Source organism: Rattus norvegicus, chromosome 6, assembly GCF_021556685.1.
Source record: "Rattus norvegicus strain SHRSP/BbbUtx chromosome 6, alternate assembly SHRSP_T2T, whole genome shotgun sequence".
Classification (NCBI taxonomy): Eukaryota; Metazoa; Chordata; class Mammalia; order Rodentia; family Muridae; genus Rattus; species Rattus norvegicus.
In genome coordinates this window covers 48,001,453-48,022,500 of record NC_141539.1, presented here as the reverse complement: position 1 = coordinate 48,022,500, position 21,048 = coordinate 48,001,453, and the positions used below count along the sequence as shown (strand labels likewise).

Genomic DNA, 21,048 nt, shown 5'->3' with positions numbered 1-21,048 from the left:
AGGTCTTTATTAGGAATTAAAGTTTCAAATGGTGAGTCCATGACCATCATGGTAGGGAACATGGCAGCAGGCAGGCAGGCATGGTGCTGGGGCAATAGGTGAGAGCTCACATCTTGATCTGTAAGCACAAGGCATGGAGAAAGGAAACTGGGAACCTGGGAACAGCTTGGGGTTTTGAAACCTCAAAGCCTGCCCCTAGTAACATGCCTCCTCCAACAAGGCCACACCCCCTGATCCTTCCCACACAGTTCCACTAACTAGGGACCAGACATTCAACCACAGGAGACTTTGGGAGCCATTCTCATTCAAACCACCCCAGACCAAGATATCAGTAAGACCTTGATGTCCTGCTTTGGAGAATGACTTAGTTTTGGTAACTCTCATACCATTACCTGGAAACGTATGGACAAAAATGAGAGACTAAAAATGAGTTTTTATGCCAGGGTTTAGAAAATCTATACAAGCTGGAGTACCGATGTTTTCTCCAAGCCCAAGTCCTTCCTTGCTCCACCTCCAAGGCTCTCAAAAGGAGCAGCAGGAGGAAAGTAGGAAACAGGGAGGAAGGTGGAAGAGGAGGGAGAGGAGGGAGAGGAGGAGGAAGAGGAAGAGGAGGAGGGAGAGGAGGAGGAAGAGGAGGAGGAGGAGGAAGAAGAAGAGGAGGAGGGAGAGGAGGAGGGAGAGGAGGAGGAAGAGGAGGAGGAGGAGGAGGAAAAGGGGGAAGTCAATCTTGAAACATATCTCCCAGGGGAAGGCATCTCTCCTGGGGACCAGAGTGTCTGAGGTACAGGAGAAGGGCAGAGACAACCAACTGACAGCCACATTCTCCAAGCCTGGAGCTACCCCCAGGCAGACGCCACTGTCTCCAGCAGTGTGTGACCTTGATCTAGCCTTACATCACTCCAGACGATGGTTTCTCAACTGACTTTAGAAAGAACACGAAATGACCTTAGGGCTTTTTTCTGACAATATTTTATGTTTATGGACATAACAAATTAAACAGTCTAGTCAGACAAATATGAATGATACCTACAAATTATGAGTTACCTCTCCCACTTGGGGTCTGGACTTCCACGTGCCCCTCCTAGTGTCATCAGGATGCCCCGGTATCTCTTAATCCCACCAGATACCAACTCCGGACATCAGGCTGGAGGCCTCCTCTCCTGCAGTCTGGCCCAAGTCTTGTCCTTGATAGGTTTGTTCTCATGGTTTTAAGCTGTAGTGACAAAATTTTTCTCCTCTGAGTTTGCATTCGGACACAAGGTCACCCTTGGTGGCTTTGAAGTACCTAGAATATAGAGTGAACATGAAGCAGAAGGCTGTCAGAGGAATAGAAAGACATGGCTTGTTTCCCATTCTTATCCCCACAGGGTCCAGAAGCTACTATGCGGTACCACTGGGTCATATTAGACCAGCCCAGTGACAGTGACTCAGCCAGAATGGGCCTGAGAATGGGCATTTCTAAGAAGCCCTTGGGTATGGGGCTGGGGATTTAGCTCAGTGGTAGAGCGCTTACCTAGGAAGCGCAAGGCCCTGGGTTCGGTCCCCAGCTCCAAAAAAAAAAAAAAAAAGAAGCCCTTGGGTAATGCTGATGTGCTAGGTCACAAAGAACTGCTGCCCACTTGTATCCAGAAGAGTACAGAAAGCTGATTGTCCCCAGATCCTGTTCCACCTGTCACATATATGACTGCCCTGGACCTCATGCCTCCCAATAGAAGGAGCTCAAACAATGCTCTAAACTGTAGTAAACACACATAGGTAGGCCCTGAAGAAGGGGAGAGAGAAGGGAACAAAGCAGATACATCACAGAAGACCAGAGGAGTAGCCAGAGGAACTGGCCTATGAGACCTGAATGATTAGGAAGGGTCAACCAGATTAAGTGGGGCATGAAAGGTGGTCAGGGAGAGGGATAGATCAATCTTCATAGATAGCCAGTGTAGGTGCCGGTCTTAGTCATCATTCTATTGGTGATAAGAGACCATAACCAAGGCAACTATTATAAGAGGAAGGCATCTAATTAGGGCTAGCTTGCAGTTTCAGAGGTTTATTCTATTATCATCATTGCAGGGGGCATGGCAGCATACAGGTAGATGCTGGGGCAGTGGCTCAGAACTCCCCTCATGATCCATGAGCAGAGCAAGAGATTCTAGGCTTGGCATGGACTTTTGAAACCTCAAAGCCCCCACAGTGACACACTTCTTCCAATGAGGTCACACCTCTTAATTCTTCTAATCCTTTCGAATAGAGCCACTCCCTGGTGATTTGGTCAAATATGCTATGGGGACCATTCTCATTCAAACCGCCACAGTTTCTTGGAAAATAACAGCTTTAATGGAACAGAAAGGAAGAATCTAGGAGAACCTTCAGCCAGCCAAGTATGTCTGGACATCATAGACATGACAGAGCCAAGAGTCTTGGTTGTCCACCATCAGCCATAGAAACTAACGGGTCTGACATCTGTCAGAACAAAAGCGATGGCCCTAAGGGAGAGGGAAGAATGTGGTTGTGAAGGTCAAGGTTGACCAAGGGGTCCAAACTACCCTTCTGGGCTGAGCTCGGTGGCAGACTGCTTGCCTAACACGCACAAGGATCTGGCTTAGATGCCGAGTCCTGCAAAACAGAGCAAAGCAACCTCAGTGGCTAATTTTCTATTGACTCTGTAGGTCATCTATTGGGGCTTAGTTGGGTGTGCCTGACTCTAATTTCCGCTGCTTCCACATCGACTCCATCCATGTCCTTCTGCTTCTAAGACTTGGGGTTCCTTATATGACCATGTTGTAGCACACAGACATGCTCAGTACACCATGCATATGGATCTGGGGGCACGACATATCTCATTCTAAAAACAAGAGTCCAAGAAGCCAGTGGGTAATGTGGTGAAGAGAGAGCTTCCCAAGTGCACTGTCCATGCTCACCTCTCAGTTCCACATACTCCATGCCAGATATTCTGGGATATCCAAAGTTGGGGCAGGGCACAATGAAGCCACCTGCTTTGGTATCAAACCCTGAATCTAAAGTTAGAATCCTTAAATAGGCTCATCGCCAAATCTAGATGCCTCACCCTTGACTCCCTGCCCTTAAAACATTAAACAGACTCCCAAAGCAATTAGAAATGAAATCTCAAAGGCTAGAGGTGTAACTTAGGGGTAGAAAGTGCTTGCCTAACTCTTATGACACCCTGGGTTATCCCTAGCATTACAAATAAATTTAAAAAAAAAAATAGCAAGAGAGCCCTTCCAACCTCTCCTCCCCATTGGCTGGCCTAAGCAGCCAGTTCTTTCCAAAGCATAAGAACCCAGTCCCACTGAAGAAAACACCCAGCTTTGAAAGAAGGAATTCAGCAAACAGTTTTGGATGGTCACATGAGCTCCACATAGCATTCCTGAGGGACAGGAAGCCAGCTCAGGCTGTTCTTTGAGGAGGGCTGAGCAGAGAGAGAGAGACCCTGAAAGAGGTTCCAACTAGCTAGCCTCGAAAAGGAGGGTATCAAGAAGGCCAGTGCCCCAATCACCTTGGTAGTCACAGCAATGAAAACCCCAACGTCGACTTCGGAGTCAGCCAATTCCCAGTGTTTGTACGACCTTGTCAAGTGGCCATCTGTCCATGTAGCTTACAAAAAAGAGAAGGTCAACATGTTACATCATCTTAGAGTTTGGAATAAACCTTATCACTTCTGACCAAGAAAGAAGAGTCCTGTAGTAACCCCCGGCCTGGACCAAAGCAGCAAGGCCCAGACCCTACCTCCCAGTATCTGTCTGTCCTAAAACCTGTCTCTAGAGTGGAAAGACATCTGGCTTTCTTTTTTTCCTCTCATTATTAACTTAGAATTGTTCTTCCAAATAGCGTCAGCTTTTATCCTGCACTGGATATGTGGCAAATTATCTCGGCTCCCATGGAAAGCCAGGTTGTTAAGTCATGCTGAGTCACTGGGCTTCCAGGGCCCTGGAGAGGTCACTAGCAGGTTGGGGCAGGCTGGGGCTGGCAGTGTCCTCTCTGCCTTCCGTGCCAATGAAGGCAGAGCTTGGAATCAGTTCAAGAAAGGGTGCACTAGGGCCGAGGCATGGCAGGTCTCTCTCACAGGACTGGAGGTGGTACTGGCTGAGCTCCCTAGAGCATGCTGCAGAGATATGGGCCCAGTGAACAGGATAGAGAGAGTCAAGGGAGAAATGTACCCTACACTAACAAAAGGTGAACTCGTTAGCATCAAAATGGAAAGATGTCTTTGATTCAGAGCTTGCTGGTGTTTGTGAGAGGTCTCACATGGCCAGGCTGGCCTTGAACCTTAGTCATTCCACTTCCACCTCCAAGCAAGCATTGGGACCAGAGGAAAGTGCCAGCAGACCTGGCCCAACTTAGTTTTAAAAAATGTAAACTGGGGATGAGGAGGGCAATGAACAGGCTTTGCAAGTAATGGGCTTGCTTTTAAGGCTGAATCTCAGTTCTGTACCCAGAACCCAGATAATACAAGGAAAGAATTGGCTTCTTGCAAGTTGTCCTCTGACCTCCACAGGTACACACACACACACACACACACACACACACACACACATGCACGTGTGCATACACACATATACACACATGTATACACATGCACACATACACACACATGCATACATACACATACACACATATGCATATACATGCATAATCGTAAGTATACACACATGCACACGTGCACATACACAAATACACACACATACACACATGTACACATATGCACACATACACACATGCACACACACAATCATACACACACATGCACATACACACATACTCACATACACACATACTCACATGCATACACACACATGCATACACACATGTACACATGTGCATACACATACACATATACATGCATACACACATGAACACACACTCATACACACACATACCCACATACGCATATACATGCATACACGTAAGTATACACACACACACACACACACACACACACACTACCACCACCACTATCACCATTACCAAGAACAACCAACCACTTCCAACAACAATGACAATAATATATGTAAAAATTAGTTTTAAAACCTGTAGGCTGAGCAGGTAGGGGCAAGATTATCATAGTCCAGAGCCTGAGTCAAGAGAATAACATAAACCCAGCCTGGGAGACATAAAAATCCTTAGTCTCAGGGTTGGGGATTTAACTCAGTGGTAGGGCCTTGCCTAGCAAACGCAATGCCCTGGGTTCGGTCCCCAGCTCCGGAAAAAAAAAAAAAGAAAAGAAAAAGAAAAAGAAAAAAGAAAAATCCTTAGTCTCAAATAAATGAATGAAAATTTTTATTTTTTTTGGTTCTTTTTTTTTTTCTTTTTTTTTCTTTTTTTTCCGGAGCTGGGGACCGAACCCAGGGCCTTGCGCTTCCTAGGCAAGCGCTCTACCGCTGAGCTAAATCCCCAACCCCGAATGAAAATTTTATAATCGCATCATTCCTTCTGATATTAAATTATCTTCAAAAATGAGACAAACTAACAAAACACTGGACATGGTAGCACACACCTTTAATCCCAGCACTCCAGAGACAGGTGGATCTGAGTTCGAGGCCAGCCTAATCTACAAAGCAAGTTCCAGGACAGCCAGAGCTACACAGAGAAACTCTGTCCCAGAAAACAAACTAACAAAAACAACAACAAAAAGTGAACTAATTAACCCTGTTGGTGGATAAATGATAATTTTAGTGGTGTGAGGTTAATCGTAGTTCCTTCAAAGTTCCCACAGAAGCTCCATGCTGTTCTCACGTGGCCATTTCCAGCACCACTGACCGTGACCATCGAGAAGCACAAATCCGGGTAATGCTAAGCTGCTGCCAACACCAGCCAGTGGGCCAGGCTCTCCAGTAGGGATGCTTGCACAGGACCAGCTGGCGACCCTGAAGTATAGCTCCACGGTCACAGTTCACTTCCGCATGAACCAGAGGTGGCCAAGAGTTTCGCTTTAAAGTGTGAATTCCTCCCATCACTGCAGAGATGACCCAGATTCTTACAAGCTGGGCAGGTCTGGATGAGACGGAACCTCACGGTCCACAGTTTCTTAAAGCTTGAAAGTCCGTCTGACTGCTTGTCACCCTGAGCAGACCAGACACACGGAGTGTCACCTGTGGGTGGCATTGCTCCTCTCCATCCTGAACGACCCTCACCAGTTACCCACATTTAACTGAAGAAAAGGAATGAGAATGAAGTGAAGAAGACAGCCGGTGGTTGGGGCTTTGCGCCCCAATCTCTTAGCAACTCTGACCTCAGACACGTTGCTTCACCTCTCGGAGCCTCGGCTCCTCATTCGCCATTAAGATGGAGTCCCCCCCCCCCCGAAGTTTGGTGGCTTCCATCCATTATCTGACCCTCTCTCTACTGCAGCCAAGTTCAAGTGGTGTGAACAGCGAAAACAAGCAATCCTCCTCCAAACGGTGGAACTTCAGGAAGGGGTGGGTGTGCCCTCCAGAGTAAGCATGGCCTTAACCATCCAAAAGCAGCTGGATCGACGAGGCGAGCCCTCGGCAGGTGTAGATTCCAAGAGCCCAGAAAAATAGATGTGTGCCCCTCCCCCTATCGAGACTGGGGTCATAGGCCTGAAAGGCAGGCAAGGAAAGAACACAGAAGTAGTCGAGTAAGGCACCTGAGCACCGTTGTCACACACCTACTCAGTGTGTAAGGGGTCCAGAGAAGTCATCTAAATCCCTTACCCTCCTTACTGGGGAGATTACACACATATGCCGCAGAGGGCAGCAAGGCTTCTGGTCTCCACAGAGCCAATCAACCAGTCCTGACTGCCTAGACACAGATTTTTAAAAAAGGGTTCAGAGGAAGCAGATATGTCACAGAGAGCGGCAGCTTAAGCTCTGTGGCAAGGCCTCTGAACTTTGGTGTGTGAGCCTAACTACCCTCTCGTGGCTCCAGGAAGTTAAGTACCTATTTGTGTGACTTAAGACCTGGATCTTGCTCACAGCCACACACTCAGTTTAGGAGGAATCCCAGACCTGACATACGAGGCAAAAAAATGGCAGGACTCTAGGACGGCACCATGGAGACCAAGAAGGGCGGTGGCCATCAAGGCCAGTGATGAAAAAATAGGATGTTTGTCTACTGGGTTCAGAGACTCTCTTGGAAAAGGCAGAAAGCTTCCGAGAGGTGGCTGTGGTGATGGTGGCATGGGGACGTGACTACACGGAATGCCATTGAAATACATGGTTTAAGGTAGTTAAAATGAAGCTGGGCGTGGTTCTATATACCTACAACTGCAGCACACAGAAATCTGAGGCAGGAGGATCACAAATTGTACTTCTGTCCCTCTCTCTGTACACTGAGAATTATGTTTGAAATAAATAGTGCTTATAATAAATCATACATAAGGCCCCTAGGACCCACTATATTCCTGCCACACTGGTCATTTACATCTACCATGGACACCTGTGCACACATACCTTGGACCTTCTTTGCTGGTGGTTCCCTCTTCCAGAATGCTATTCCCCAGATCATGTCATGGATACCACCTAGCTTTCTTCAAACCTCCCTTCAATTGTCACCTTCTCAATGTAGCCTCCCAGGGCCACTTTATCCAAAATCGCTTCAGACGCTTCTCATTCTCAGTCCCTGCCTTGTTGTCACAGCTCTGACAATCTTACCGTAAACTGTTCATTTATTCCCTGATGTGCTTGCTTTCTCTCCCCCAGAGGAATGAGTGAAGACCCTGATGGTGACAGACTTTTGTCAGTTCTGTTCACCAATATTTTATAATCTATGGGATTTTTCTGGCATATGGTAGGTGTTCGGTACGTATAGGATACGTAGATGGGTGGTGAGTGGGTAGATGAAAGAGTGGATGAATGGATGGATGGATGAATGATGGATGGATGGACGGATGAATGATGGATGGATGGATGGATGGATGGATGGATGGATGGATGGATGGATAATGGATGGATGAGTGGATGGGTGGGAGAATGGATAAATGAATAGGTAGGTGAATGGATCAATGAGTGGGTAGGTGGTTGTGGGTGGGTGTGGGTGGGTGTGGGTGTGGGTGGGTGAATGAATGAAAGGAGGGACACAGAGACCATGAGAGGGAGGGGTGGGTGGATAGATGAATATGTGGACGAATGCCTAGATGAGTGGGTGGGTGGGTGAGCATCTTTGAGCTCTATTTCCCTGGTGCTGTCAGTCACACTAGCTGCAATTTCTGTGTCCAAGAAAACCTGTTCTCTTCCTACCCCGGGGTGAGACCTGATTCCTCCTGAGCCCGCCGACTTCCCTCTGTGTACCGCACTCCGTTGTTTTACTCCTGATGCGTTTTCAACACCTCTGTTTGCGTATTCATTAACTCATGTAAACGTTCATAAAAGGACTATGAAAAGAGCTCCTGACATGTTTCCTCTTGCTTTCACTCAGGACTAATTATATGATCACCCAATAGGCCATCCAGGCCAACAGGGCAATCCTTTTATTGTGCTTCCAAGTGACAGCTCCTCTCTGGGAACGCACCTACATACCACATGTTTACCTCTCCTGCTCTCTCCAGCACCTTCAGCTCTCTGCATGATTCAAGGGTCCTCAGGGAAGGCAGAGACATCATAACCCCCTCCCTTGACTCTGCCGCTGGCCTTACTCATTCCCACCCTGGCTGGAGTAAGAACATCCCCACCTTTAAAGGTGTTGTGCGTTCAAAAGTGAGTTCTAAACATGGCTGTCTCCTCCTTTCCTGTGTCATCATCTCAACTATATATATTTCATTAACACTGGATGCTGTAAAAAAAAAAAAAAAAGACTCTTGTCACAGTACTGAGATCCAACAGCCTGTCACCCAAATTTGTACTGCATCCTCTCTCTCTTCCCATTCCCCCACCTCAAGAAACTGCAATGGTGTCCCAACAACATCAGAAGAATTGGTAAGTCAAAGGTCACCATGAAAGAGACTGACCGTCCTTCCTTTCTGGGATACTAGAGCCAAGATCTCCCAGCCTCCATTGCAGTGAAGTGTGGCTATAAGACTGACTTCTGGTTCTCTGGCTCTTAGTCACGTGAGAAGACATCTTTGATCGTCACACTGGAAGAAGAGAGAATTCTTCTTGAACCTAGTGAGGAGAAGGCAGGGGACATCCACTTGACAGTGCAGGAGTCACAGTGAACAAGCCAGCTCAGGGTTAACCGTGTCCAGGGTTCTAAATAACAAAGTAGAAGCTGGTCTGTCTCATATCCCCCCGTGTGGGTCATCAAGCCCTGTTCTGTCTTCAGATCTGATAGAATCAGTTGCAAACACCTTAGGAACCCTATAGAGAAGATGGTAGACATATTATAAAGCAATGTTATTGCCCCAAAGTCATTGTTCCAATGTAGCAACATGTCATTCAGTAACACCATCTTCGGGAGACTTTCTAGAATGTTCAGAGTTCCGGGTTGGCTCAGCACAGCAGCTGGCATTGCCTTAGCTAACTCCGACCATGATCTTCCCTAGGTCTTTAGTTTGTTTGTTTGCTTTTGTTCTTGTTTTGTCTGTTGTTTCAAGACAGGATTTCTCTGGGTAACGGTCCTGGCTGTCCTGGAACTTGATTTGTAGAAAAGGCTGCCCTCAAACTCACAGATCCACCAAAGGCTGTGCCACCACTCCCCAACTATTTCATTCACCTTCAGCAGATTCTTCTGCATGTTCAGCCATGTCTGAGTAAGCCACACACAGCAGCAGACATTACCTGGGAAGTATCTGGAGTCTTTGGTCCCAAATGTAAGAGAGGTCTCCACTGAGGAGCATCTGGCACCACCTTATAATTGATACAGTGAACTAGTTTAAGCAAAGGGATGGGAGCACTCCGTAAGCAACCTAAAAAGGACTTGTGAATTTGGGACTTGTACCCTAAGCTCCCCAGAGTTCGTCTCCGGCCTTTTGGTCTTAGAGGACTCCATAGTAGAATTTCTTTCCTCTGCATTCTGAAAGCGTAGCTAGAGGCATCTTCTCTTGCCCAGGCAAGACCTCTCATGTGGACCTCTTTTTGAGAGAGAGAGAGAGAGAGAGAGAGAGAGAGAGAGAGAGAGAGAGAATATACTGTGCCAAGAGCCAGGAGGAGATACTGATGGAATTGTAAGCACTCTTAAGAGTCAAGCCATCCACTAAGAATATCTTCTTTCCTATGATCAATCGCCGAGAAGGTCATCAGACTTAACAGATAAATGCAGGAGCACACTCTCCCTAAAAACAATTACTCTTTATCTGTCTAAAATGTAAGCTATCAATGGGTGTCTGTGTAGCTGAGTAATATGCTCTCTCAGGCATTTTGTGGGAGGTGCATGGAGCAGTCAAAATAAAGTCACAGGGAGGTGCTACGATCTTCTTCCTTCTCAGAGGTGACAAAGGAATGTGGTATCATCAGAGTTGGGGACTTTCCCAGGGCCACATCTACCTGCCACCGTGCAGTACAGGAGGACACAGACTACTGACACAGTCTGGGCGACTCTCTCTTAGCACAGCAGACCTTGTTTTCTCTAAACCCCAGGGAGCCTGGCCTTTCCTCTCTGCAAGGGCAGTGGTTCCCAACCTTCCTAATGCTGGAACCCTTGAATACAGCTCCTCATGTTGCTGTGACCTCCAACCAGAAAATTATTTTTGTTGCTACTTAATTCTGTAACAGTAATTCTGCTACTGTTATGAATCATAATGTTGGTATCTGATATGCAACCCCTGTGAAAGGGTCATTCAACTCCCCAAAGGGGTTGTGACCCGCAAGTTGAGAACCATTGCCCAATTAACAAGACAGAGTATTGGAGGACTGCTAAACATATCTGTTTCAAAATATGGCCTTTTGAAGGGACCATAAAGCATCTGTGGTAAATATTTCCTTAGTTAAAGCTAGCATTTCTCCCAAAGAATTAAACAGATGTGGAACATTTCCAGAAAGTTTTAGGTCACCCAGTACAAAGTCCTGGTACGCAGTACAAAGTCCTGGTATGCATTCTTTGAAGTCAGGAAGGCCTGGGCTGGGCTCCTGGACTGCCTGGCAGAGGAAACCTGGGCACTGGCTCTCAGCCATACCCAGGCCTATGAGTAGGAGGGTCCAGTGAAGACGCAGACTGAGAGACCTGGCACTCTCCCTTTACAAAGAGAGAGCCATGGGGCCCATGCTGACTCACCTGAGTGGACACTGCAAGAGTGCACATTGGGACGTAGATGTGAATGCAGCCAGAATAAAGACATGAAGGACTAGCAGGGGGTGCTGGATATTGCCACAGTTTAAGTCACTTAGAAGGTTGTGGCAGGGAGATCATGTGAGGCCATGAAACCTATTGAGACCTCGAGGAAAGGAAGGAGGAGGAAAGGGGGAAAGAAAAGGAAGAAGGGGAAAGGAAAAGGGGAGGACTGTATAGAGGGAGGGGTGAGCTGCAGCCTCAACTGGGTCCTACCTCTCTGGCTGTGCATGCAATGGTAACATTAACTAAAAGAGCTGGCCACACTTAACAGGGGTTTACCCTCCTGCAGTGAGGCGACTCCTCATCCCACCCACCCCCAGACAAGGTCTTATGGCGGCTTCTACCTAGGGTCTCCCATATCTACCCTCTGGAAACTCAGGGTCATGAGTCTGAGCCATGAGTCATCCAGTCTCCCTATAGGAGGACACAGAAGTGTGTGTGTGTGTGTGTGTGTGTGTGTGTGTGTGTGTGTGTGTGTGTGTGTGTGTGACTTGTATATGCATAGAGATATGTATGTGTATGCTTTTAATGGAGTTGCCCCGAATGGGATGATGCTGCCCACACTCTAAGAGCCAAGCAAGGACTACCTAATCCCAGTGCCAGGCATGAGTGGTTGGCCAGAGGTTAAGTCCCCTAAAGCAATACGGGCTCTTGCCACTGCCCTCAGCATCCTCCCAGGGAAGACTCTTACTGAAGACTACACACAGTTTGGACACAGGAGCTGACCCGATGCCTCCTTCAGGAGGATTGGCTTTTATGGTATTGGAAAGTGCTCTTCGAGCTGCCAAGGGAAGGAGCAATGGGCAGTCCTACCCTGCCTTAAAGCCCAAGAACCACACCCATGACTGGGCCAGCAATACATCCCCATCAGTGAAATAATGGCACTTTACCCATTTTGGCCAACACTTTTTATCACTTTTACCAACAGCTGTCTAATTAGATTTATGTCTATCTTACAGGAGGGAGTTCATGTCTAGTACTGAAAACTTAATGAAGTACCCATGGCTAGAGGTGACAGACCCTGGAGGTGAGACTAGTAGAACCATTTTCCTAAATTAGTAGACTTTCACAAATAATTTGTTTTTATTTCCACGTGCATTGGTGTTTTGTCTGCATGTATGTCCGTGTCAGGATATTGGATCCTGGAGTTATAGACAGTTGTGATCTGCTATGTGGGTGCTGAGAATTGAGCCCCAGTCCTCTGGAAGGGCAGTCAGTGCTCTAAGCCGCTGAGCCATCTCTCCCGTCCTGCTCTTTCTAAATACTTCTTACCTCGTTTTTAAAAAGCTTCTTTTTGCAACAGGTGGAGATTGTTACTGAGATCCACAACTGGTCCGAATGCAGAGAATAAATGATTGGGCAGTGCCTAAACTCTCTCCCTATACCTGAGACTCCTAAAATTAACACCCAGAGGTCCCGGATGCCTATTGCTAAACACTGTCCCCTAGACACGGAAAATACATTCCCGAAATCTTAACAATATGGTTTCCTGAATGAGACCAGCATGGTGGTGACAACATCACATGCCATGTGACTGGAGGAAACCCCACGTGGTCCCACAAGTGGCCCCACACCTAGGTGTAAAGGGTAGTCGATGGCCACTGAGAGAGAGCAAATTGGATATCTTTAGGGAAGAGCTCCTAGATAGGGTGTCCAATCCCAAGGGTCGGCCCTGGATGTGTGTGCATACAAGCAGAGCTGCATGGACTCAGTAGTCTCTCTCTCTCTCTCTCTCTCTCTCTCTCTCTCTCTCTCTCTCTCTCTCTCTCTCTCTCTCTCTCTCTCTCTCTCTCTCTCTCTCTCTCTCTCTCTCTCTCTCTCTCTCTCTCTCTTTGTGTGTGTGTGTGTGTGTGTGTGTTATACACATATAGCGATAGTAACTAAAGAAGAGACCGCGTACTGGGGAGAGGATCACTGTGTTTGGACACGGAGGGAGGGATGGGAATAATGCAGATGCGGTGCTCATTTAATAAGTTCTCAAAAGAAAATTAAAAAAATGAATGTGTCTAATTCACATGCCTTCCCTCCAGGCTCTTGCTAAAGGGCAAATCTCAACCGGCCACGCCCAGTGCCTCGGTGCCAAGAAGATGATAGGGTGAGCTAGGAACTTCATCAGTCTGACCAGACCCACCCGAATTCCTGGGTCTGGTTCACAGTCCCTGAAAGGTCCTGGCTTTCGCAGTGAACTGTAGTCAACTCTCTGAGGATGTGGCCCAGGTCCTGCCCTTTCCCACAGAACAGGGCAATGGAGACACGTGCCTGGGGCCAGGGGTGGGGGCAACAATGACCCGTATGTGGCGGCGGCCGGCGGCGGCGGCGGCGGCGGCGGCGGTGGTGGTGGTGGTGGTGGTGCTGGTGGTGGTGGTGGTGGTGCTGGTGGTGGTGGTGGTGGTGGTGGTGGTGGTGGTGGTGGTGGTGGTGGTGGTGGTGGTAGTGTGTGTGTGCGAGGTGGGAGGGAGGTGCAAGACCCTCGTGTGCTTTCCTTTAACTGCGGAGAAGTCTGTGAATTACCACTGGGAAGGAGGGAGTCTGGGGGGATGCCTAAAACTTGAGGGAAGTAGAAGAACGTCAAACTTAAAAAAAAAAAAAAAAACAAGTTTCCCAACCTGAACTGGAGCACCAATGTCTAGAGAGATGATGAGCCCAGTGGCCTGCAGAGCTAGCAAAAGGCAAAGCCCGGAGCTGCAGGCTCACCCAAGAAGCTCTAGCGGCCCCACCCCGCCAGGGGCGCGGCAGGGGTGCCCCGGGCGCACGTGGTGCGGGCTCCGGGCTCGGGTAGACTACAGTCCTGGACTTGGCTGTCTGCAGTGCGGCCGGCGCGCAAACGAGGCTGGAGCCAACCAAGGCGGAGGCAGCGCACACAATGTGTTTCTTGTTAGGGACTCCCAAGCCGGGCCAGGTTTTGCTTTTGGTGCGGCATTATAATATTAAGAAGCAGTTTGATTCCGGACAAGCCCGCCCTTGTTGCAGGCTGCTTGCGGGTTCCCACGGACGCCAGTGGGCAGACGCGGGTGGCCTGTGCGCTACGCTCTTTGCGCTTGGAGGGCTGGGGGGGGGCTCCCTGCGGGCTGCGGCCTGGGGTCCCCGCGGTGACCCCGGCTCCGGTGGTGGCCCGACCAGCGGCGCGCGCCTCCCGGTGGCGCAGACTGGGCGACGCCAGCCCCCGCTCCCGCCAGTTCGCAGGCAGCCCGAGATTGTTTTCCAAGACATATCGCTCAGTCCAGTTAATTTTCCTTTTTAAATTTGGTGACCGGAGTAAAAGTCGCAGAAAAATCCTTTGTCAATGCCAAAAGCAGCCGCAAATCGGAGCACTTCACAGTATTGGTAACAAAATATTTGCGGCGCTCCGTAGTTTAAATCGGACCCTTCCGCCGAATTTCCCAAACTTGACTTTCTTTGAACCAGGCTGGAAAGTGATCCTTCTAAAAGGGGATCAGACAGTGGCACGCAATTGGATTTGGCACGGCTTTTTTTTTTTTTTTTTAAGCTGGGACTCCAGATCTGCAGGTAAACAGAACTGTGAAGGAATCCTAGAAGGAGTTATGGCCGGAATTGTGGCGAGGCAAGGGCGGGCCGACTTATGGCTAAGCCATTGTAGTAGCTGCGACACTTCGCTAATGCCATTTATTAGCTGTGTGTGACACGAAGTGTAAGAGTCTTCAAAAAAAAAAAAAGTTACCCCAAAGAGAAAAACAAACATCCTCTTGTTTGCTTTAAGTGGCTTTGCTCTTTTTCCTTCAGTCCTAGCGCCCCTCATCTAAGGCCTTTTTAAACCCAAATTCGGTTTATCTGGTTTCAGGGTAAGGGCTCCCTCTTGCCAAGGTATTAAATAAACACGAAAAGCAAAAACTCGAATCCTTATACAACCCAGATGCTGTTTCCTCGAAAACCACAACAAACTCGGATAAGCCAGATAACAGCTCTGGCGGGTTGTGAGCCGCAACCCCCTCCCCCCAAATCCCCAGCCCTCCCACCCTCACCCTTGGGTTTTAGGGCCAGCAGAAGACGACTCTGCCGGACAGGCGATGAATAACGGCTGCTAACACTCTCAGCGGTGGATGAGCACCCTTGAGGGATCCGGGTGCCATAAACTATCCGGAAGTGTTGGCATCTGGTTCCTAAAAGGGAGCTTTCCCTGGAGATAAACCCGGACAGAGGAGGTGTCTGTGTCTCCAGGCTGACTTACAAGTTTCTGGATTCTAGGTGATGTCAGGAAAAAACTCACACTATGAAGGGGCTAGGCCTGCGCCCCCCAGCCCCCGCCACACCTCTCACCCCCCGCCGCTCTCCTAGCGGAAATGAGCACGCAGATGCGGGAGCTGCACGCTGAGTCTCAGAGTGGCTAGAAGACCTCAGGCAGCAGTGCATCCTACCACCTCTCAGGGTGGAGGTGGGGCTGTTCGGGAAAAGTCTGATGCTTTTTGCATAACCACTAAGGATTCCTAAGAGGATGTCAGTAGGACCGGGCGCGGGGTGGGGGTGGGGGGTGAGGGGGCCGAGGATAAGGGTCCTTCAAAGACTTTTTTTTTCTTTTGGAGTCAAAGCCATCCGGGCGAGAACCAAGAAGATCCAGAGGAATAAATAAATCTTGTCCTGCGAAGAGACAGTGACCTCCTTTGCATCCACTGCTACCCTCCCGCCAGCTCCACGCCTCTATTGCAAAAACAAATGAAATAAAGCAAAACCTTTTGCTTTGGCAAGGTCTAAGCCGCATTACCCACACCCCCCATCCCCTTTTGCGAAGGAAGAGTTCTTCTCCCTCTCCCGGCCTTTTTTATTTTTTTTTCTCTCCTCCTCTTTTACACCCCCCCCCCTTTTTTTCCCCTATTCTTTTCTTCTCGGTCTTCCTTCTTCCCCCAAATCACTCGAAACTTAAGACGTGCAGAGGCTGCAGGTGCGCGCAGGCTGACGGCCCGGTCAGGGCGAGCCTGGGACCGCCGGGCCTTGCAGGCATTGATCAGCTGGGCGCGCGCGCTGAGTGACGGCGCGGTTACCATGGCAGCCGCCTGAGCGGCGCCGCGAGGACAAGGCTGCAGGGCGGCGTGAATGGGCGGCGTCACGCGCCTGGCGCCAGAGAGTCTGCTCCGGGGCTCCGGCTCCGGCCCCGCCGCGGCCTGGCCCGCGCGCCGCTGCCGCCGCCGCTGCTGCCAATTCATCACCTGTCAGGGATCACTCGGGGGGTCACGGGCGGAATGGACACAGCTGTGAGAACAAAACCGAGGGGAAGAAAGGCGAGAGCTCCCAATTGCGCCAGATGTGCAGAGAAGACCTTGAGACTCGCCCCCGCCAAGCCGGCTCCTCCCGCCCTCGTGGCATCACGCGGGGATAGTAGCCAAGGTGGCTGGGCCGGGACCTGCTTCTGATTATCGCGCGTGGCCTGGACATGGTGGGGGATCCGGGGGGCTGGTAGCAGGGTTCGGGCAACTCCAAGCGGGTCTGTTGCTTTAAATGGGGGGCGTCCCGGTGGGTAGCAGGGGCGGCCAATATCACACACACACACACACACACACACACACACACACACACACACCGCCGGAAGCCCTTCACACCTTCCCACCACCCACGGATCCCGCCCTTTCTGCATCTGGGCGCGTCCTGCAGCTGGGACCATTTGAACTTCAGGGCTCTCAGATGAAAATCCACACCAATGAACCGATTTTTATATACCATTATAAGCCGTCCCGAAAAGGGTTCCCACCAAATCCCCAGCCCCAAAACATAATTTTAAGAAATGTCAGCCCAGGCTTGCTGTGACAGACTTACTGGTAACTCCGTCCTTTTCAGTCATTAACTTATACAGTTTCACAATCCCCTTAAAATGATCTTTAAATGAATGCAAAAACTGGGTAGTGTGCCAACAGAATCCGATTCAGCGCAGCCCGGCAGACTGGACTCTGGCATGACAGCCAGAGAAAGAAACGCCAGAAAACTTTCACCATATTTAGCAATTTTACTATATCAGGGTACAGGAATGGTCTTGGGAGAAGGCGCTCATGCGTCGTCGCTGCCAGTGTGTCGAGCGATGCTGCACAGCGCTCATTATCATCCAGCCCAGGGCCTTTCTGTTGGAATAATGAGGCTGGCACCGGTGCTAACATACGGTGTCCTTGGAAAAAGCTAAGAATGCGTCAGTACCGCAGAGATGCAATGTCCAAGAATCATAAGTAATAATTTGAGAATCCCAGAGATGTTTGTTTACATTGGCTATTATTGTAAAATACTCAGAGTATAACATCATGAACCAAAAGTGTCAAAACAAAATCTGTTCCGCTGTGGCACGTATGTGACAGAAACACATGCACACAAAGTACATCAAGAGGCTCGAACTGTGGGGGGACTCAGATAGTAAATCACTACCAGCTTAATAACAGGACAGTTGTCAATAGAACACTGTCACTGAGTTTCAGGAGGCAGTGCAAGCCTTGTGCAGATTTCTCTGCAGGGCAGAGTCCTGCAGCCTCCAAACTGAGATGGCCGGATTTTACCACCACTACACCACCGGACTCTGCCTCCTTAGAGAGAAGCCCTGGGGCACATGGCTGTCACGTGGAGGTCAGAGACTGCCTGGCCCACCAGCTGAGGAATTAATCATTAATTGAAGGGAAAATACTGTTTCTTCACCACGGAGCTTTGCCCGGATTCTGCATTCTTTCTCTTTATTGCATTCAGAGGATGTGGGAGATTGAGACCAAAAAAACCCTTTCTGGGCTTAAGATAAATATTGTTTTCCTCTAATACACGACTAATATACAGTAGTCTTCAGCAGAACAAGAATTCAGAAATTAAAGCGTTGGAGTCAAGAGCTCCAAACTTTTTCAAAATGTAGCTGCATCTAGGAGGGGTGCTGAAAGATTCCAAACCTCGTACGTAACAGAATTTTCTTTAAAAACAGCGATAAGCTGTCAGTCAGTAGCTAGGACCACCTACCTGACAAAGAGCTTCCCAAGAGCTGTAAGTGCTGGAATGTTGACACCAGAAATCACGATTTGCGCATAATTAATCGCATCACTTTGCCACCTACACTGAAGGGCACAGACCAAGGGCAATGTATGTAAATGTAGTTCCAGTGTGCAAACCCCACTAATGACCTTCGATTAATGGAGTCATTATACTAACTCTGCCTCGTTCTCGAGGAGGAGGGGGGGTCCCGGACGTACCAGGTCCCTCAGGGCTCCTCTGTGGTCTGAGGGAGACCGCACAGTGCTCCCTACAATTCGTGTCACTGAGTTTCCGAGAAGGCCTCCCGCGTTGCTCCAAGTTGCAAAATCCCACGCTAAACCTGCCGTGAATGTGTATGTGGGTAGGTTTCCCGCCCCTCCTCCCCTTAAATAGCTTTTGCTTTATCTTAAAAGAAGGAACTCCACAAATGTGACTTCCCAAAGGCGCGCTTCTTTTCCCTTCTGCCACGGTCGCTGTCTTCCCTAACGCTAGCGACCTGTGACTTCCCGTCTGCTGTGCAGAGACCGCGGGGCTGCTGGAAACCCTGGGGCGGGGATAGCTAGCTCCGGGCACACCCCCGGGGCAGGGGTCCTGCCAGCTTTGGAAATTAGAATCAGGAGGGCACAATTGCACACTCAGGCCCCCTGGGTGCCCAGCGCACACTGTACTCAATTTACCACCCCAGCTGGGCTCTCGCCCGCTCCTCCCACCCCACGGGCATTGGCTGCGAACGCGGAAGAACCGAGAGCTCTCACTCACCAATGGGAGGATTCGCCTGGTATGATGGACGGCACCCCTCCCACCAATGGCGATTCAGGGATGCCCGATTGAGCGGCCAGGGCGAGTGCACATAAAAGACGCCCCGCCCGGCTCGCGCTTCATTCTGAACAGAGCCTGGTGCGGCGCAGCCACCTCAGCCCCCTGCGGCGGCTCCCTCCCGGCCTTTCCTCCTACGAGCAGCATGAAAGCCTTCAGTCCGGTGAGGTCCGTTAGGAAAAACAGCCTGTCGGACCACAGCTTGGGCATCTCCCGGAGCAAAACCCCGGTGGACGACCCGATGAGTCTGCTCTACAACATGAACGACTGCTACTCCAAGCTCAAGGAACTGGTGCCCAGCATCCCCCAGAACAAGAAGGTGACCAAGATGGAAATCCTGCAGCACGTCATCGATTATATCTTGGACCTGCAGATCGCCCTGGACTCGCACCCCACTATCGTCAGCCTGCACCACCAGAGACCTGGACAGAACCAAACGTCCAGGACGCCGCTGACCACCCTGAACACGGACATCAGCATCCTGTCCTTGCAGGTGAGACTCGCTTGCAAGTACCCCGCTGCCCAGATGCTCCCGGTCGTCCGAAACTGTCACTCTTAAAGCCCATCGTAGAGACAGGTTCATTAACTTTATTTTTAAGAAAACTGTGCATTGAGCGTCATGTAAGAAATCGCTACTTCTAAGTTCTGTGTGGGTTGCGTCTGGATCTGCATTGTAGCATGAACCTGTTTAATGGGACTTGTTGGCACTTTCGTAAAGGGAGGAGGGGGCTACCTTCCTTTAAGATTGCCTAATATCCTGCTTTTTATCCTCTTTCTCTCCAGGCGTCTGAATTCCCTTCTGAGCTTATGTCGAATGACAGCAAAGTACTCTGTGGCTAAATAAATGGTGAGTGTTTGCGGGTGCCTCCTGTGTGCGCCCTTCGGTAATGTACTTGTGTGTCTGTTAAATGTTTGGTTTGGTAAATGCATGCTTACTTCACCGTGTTACGGGTGCCGCTTGTCCTTCCAGAGAGGCATGAAGGGGCTTGTCGCTGTGGTTGCTCCGGATTACGGAACAGTTGCCGAGAGAGAGAGAGAGAGAGAGAGAGAGAGAGAGAGAGAGAGAGAGAGAGAGAGAGAGAGAGAGAGAGAGAGAGAGAATATGAATATGAATATGAATGCCAGTAACTTACTATGAAGGTGTCAGGACAAAGTGTTATTGGCTTTTATGAGCCCAGTGGTGGTGCTATGAGGTACTAACCTCAGCTCTAATTAATCTTATCGCCACAAATTCCATAGTGTTCTCTTCCCCCAAAACTGAAGTCCTCTGAGATTTCTCTGGCTAGCTGAAGACGGCTACCCGGAGCCTTACCCCTGTGCTCCGGGATCCAGCTTTCCCTATCTGTTAACCAAAGGGCTGTTTTCAATCAAATAATTGTTACAAGAAGCAGACTGGCGCCTGTGAGCGCGCTGTTAGAGATCCAAATGGGAGACTGGGTTTGGGAAGTTTTCCCCTTGAGTCTCTGCTATTTTCATGTTTAATTTGTGCTGTTGGGGCCGGGTATGTGCGCCGCATCTGGACGCCAGGGTTTGGTTAAAAGCTCAAACTGTGGCTTCCTCTGGCGCCAGGCTGCCCGCCCCTGCCCTTAGGTTACAATCTCCTAAACTGCCTTCTCTCTCCCGATCTTTTGCAGGCATTTGGGGACTTTTTCCTTTTTTTTTTTTTTTTTATTTTTACTTTCTCTTTTTCTTTTGCACAACAAGAAGTCTACAGGATCTTTTAAGACTGTTGTTTTGTTCTGCTTTGTTATCAACCATTTCACCAGGAGAACAAGTTGAATGGACCTTTTTAAAAAGAAAACGGAAGGAAAACTAAGAGTGATCATCTCCCCCAGGTGTTCTCCGGCCTGGACTGTGATAACCGTTATTTATGAGAGACTTTCAATGCCCTTTCTACAGTCGGAAGGTTTTCTTTATATACTTATTCCCACCATGGGGAGCGAAAATGTTAAAAAAAAAAAAAATCACAAGGAATTGCCCAATCTAAGCAGACTTTGCCTTTTTTCAAAGGTGGAGCGTGAATACCAGAAGGACCCAGTATTCGGTTACTTAAATGAAGTCTTTGGTCAGAAATGGCCTTTTTGACACGAGCCTACTGAATGCTGTGTATATATTTAT

At 49.2% G+C, this 21,048-nt stretch overlaps 1 protein-coding gene and 1 long non-coding RNA gene across 3 annotated transcripts in view; one reads left to right on the top strand and one right to left on the bottom strand.

The window, feature by feature from the left end:
• The window catches only part of LOC134479282 (uncharacterized), a 3,966-nt gene extending 13 nt beyond the window's left edge, over positions 1 to 3,953 (bottom strand). Inside the window, exons 1-3 of one of the 2 annotated variants that reach the window (XR_015622286.1) lie at positions 3,509 to 3,953; positions 1,031 to 1,285; positions 1 to 118 (exon numbers count right to left, since the gene is read on the bottom strand). The exon at positions 1 to 118 is cut by the window's left edge and continues 13 nt beyond it. This is a non-coding gene — a long non-coding RNA (uncharacterized LOC134479282). The remainder of the gene's footprint in view (positions 119 to 1,030; positions 1,286 to 3,508) is intronic. The other variant, XR_015622287.1, reaches the window with a different exon arrangement.
• Positions 3,954 to 19,011: 15,058 nt separating this feature from the next.
• Id2 (inhibitor of DNA binding 2) lies at positions 19,012 to 20,819 on the top strand. Its single transcript, NM_013060.4, is given in 3 exon segments — positions 19,012 to 19,423; positions 19,714 to 19,777; positions 20,565 to 20,819. Coding segments are annotated over 2 exon segments (405 nt in total). The 5' UTR covers positions 19,012 to 19,075; the 3' UTR covers positions 19,771 to 19,777; positions 20,565 to 20,819.
• The last annotated feature ends 229 nt before the right edge of the window (positions 20,820 to 21,048 follow it).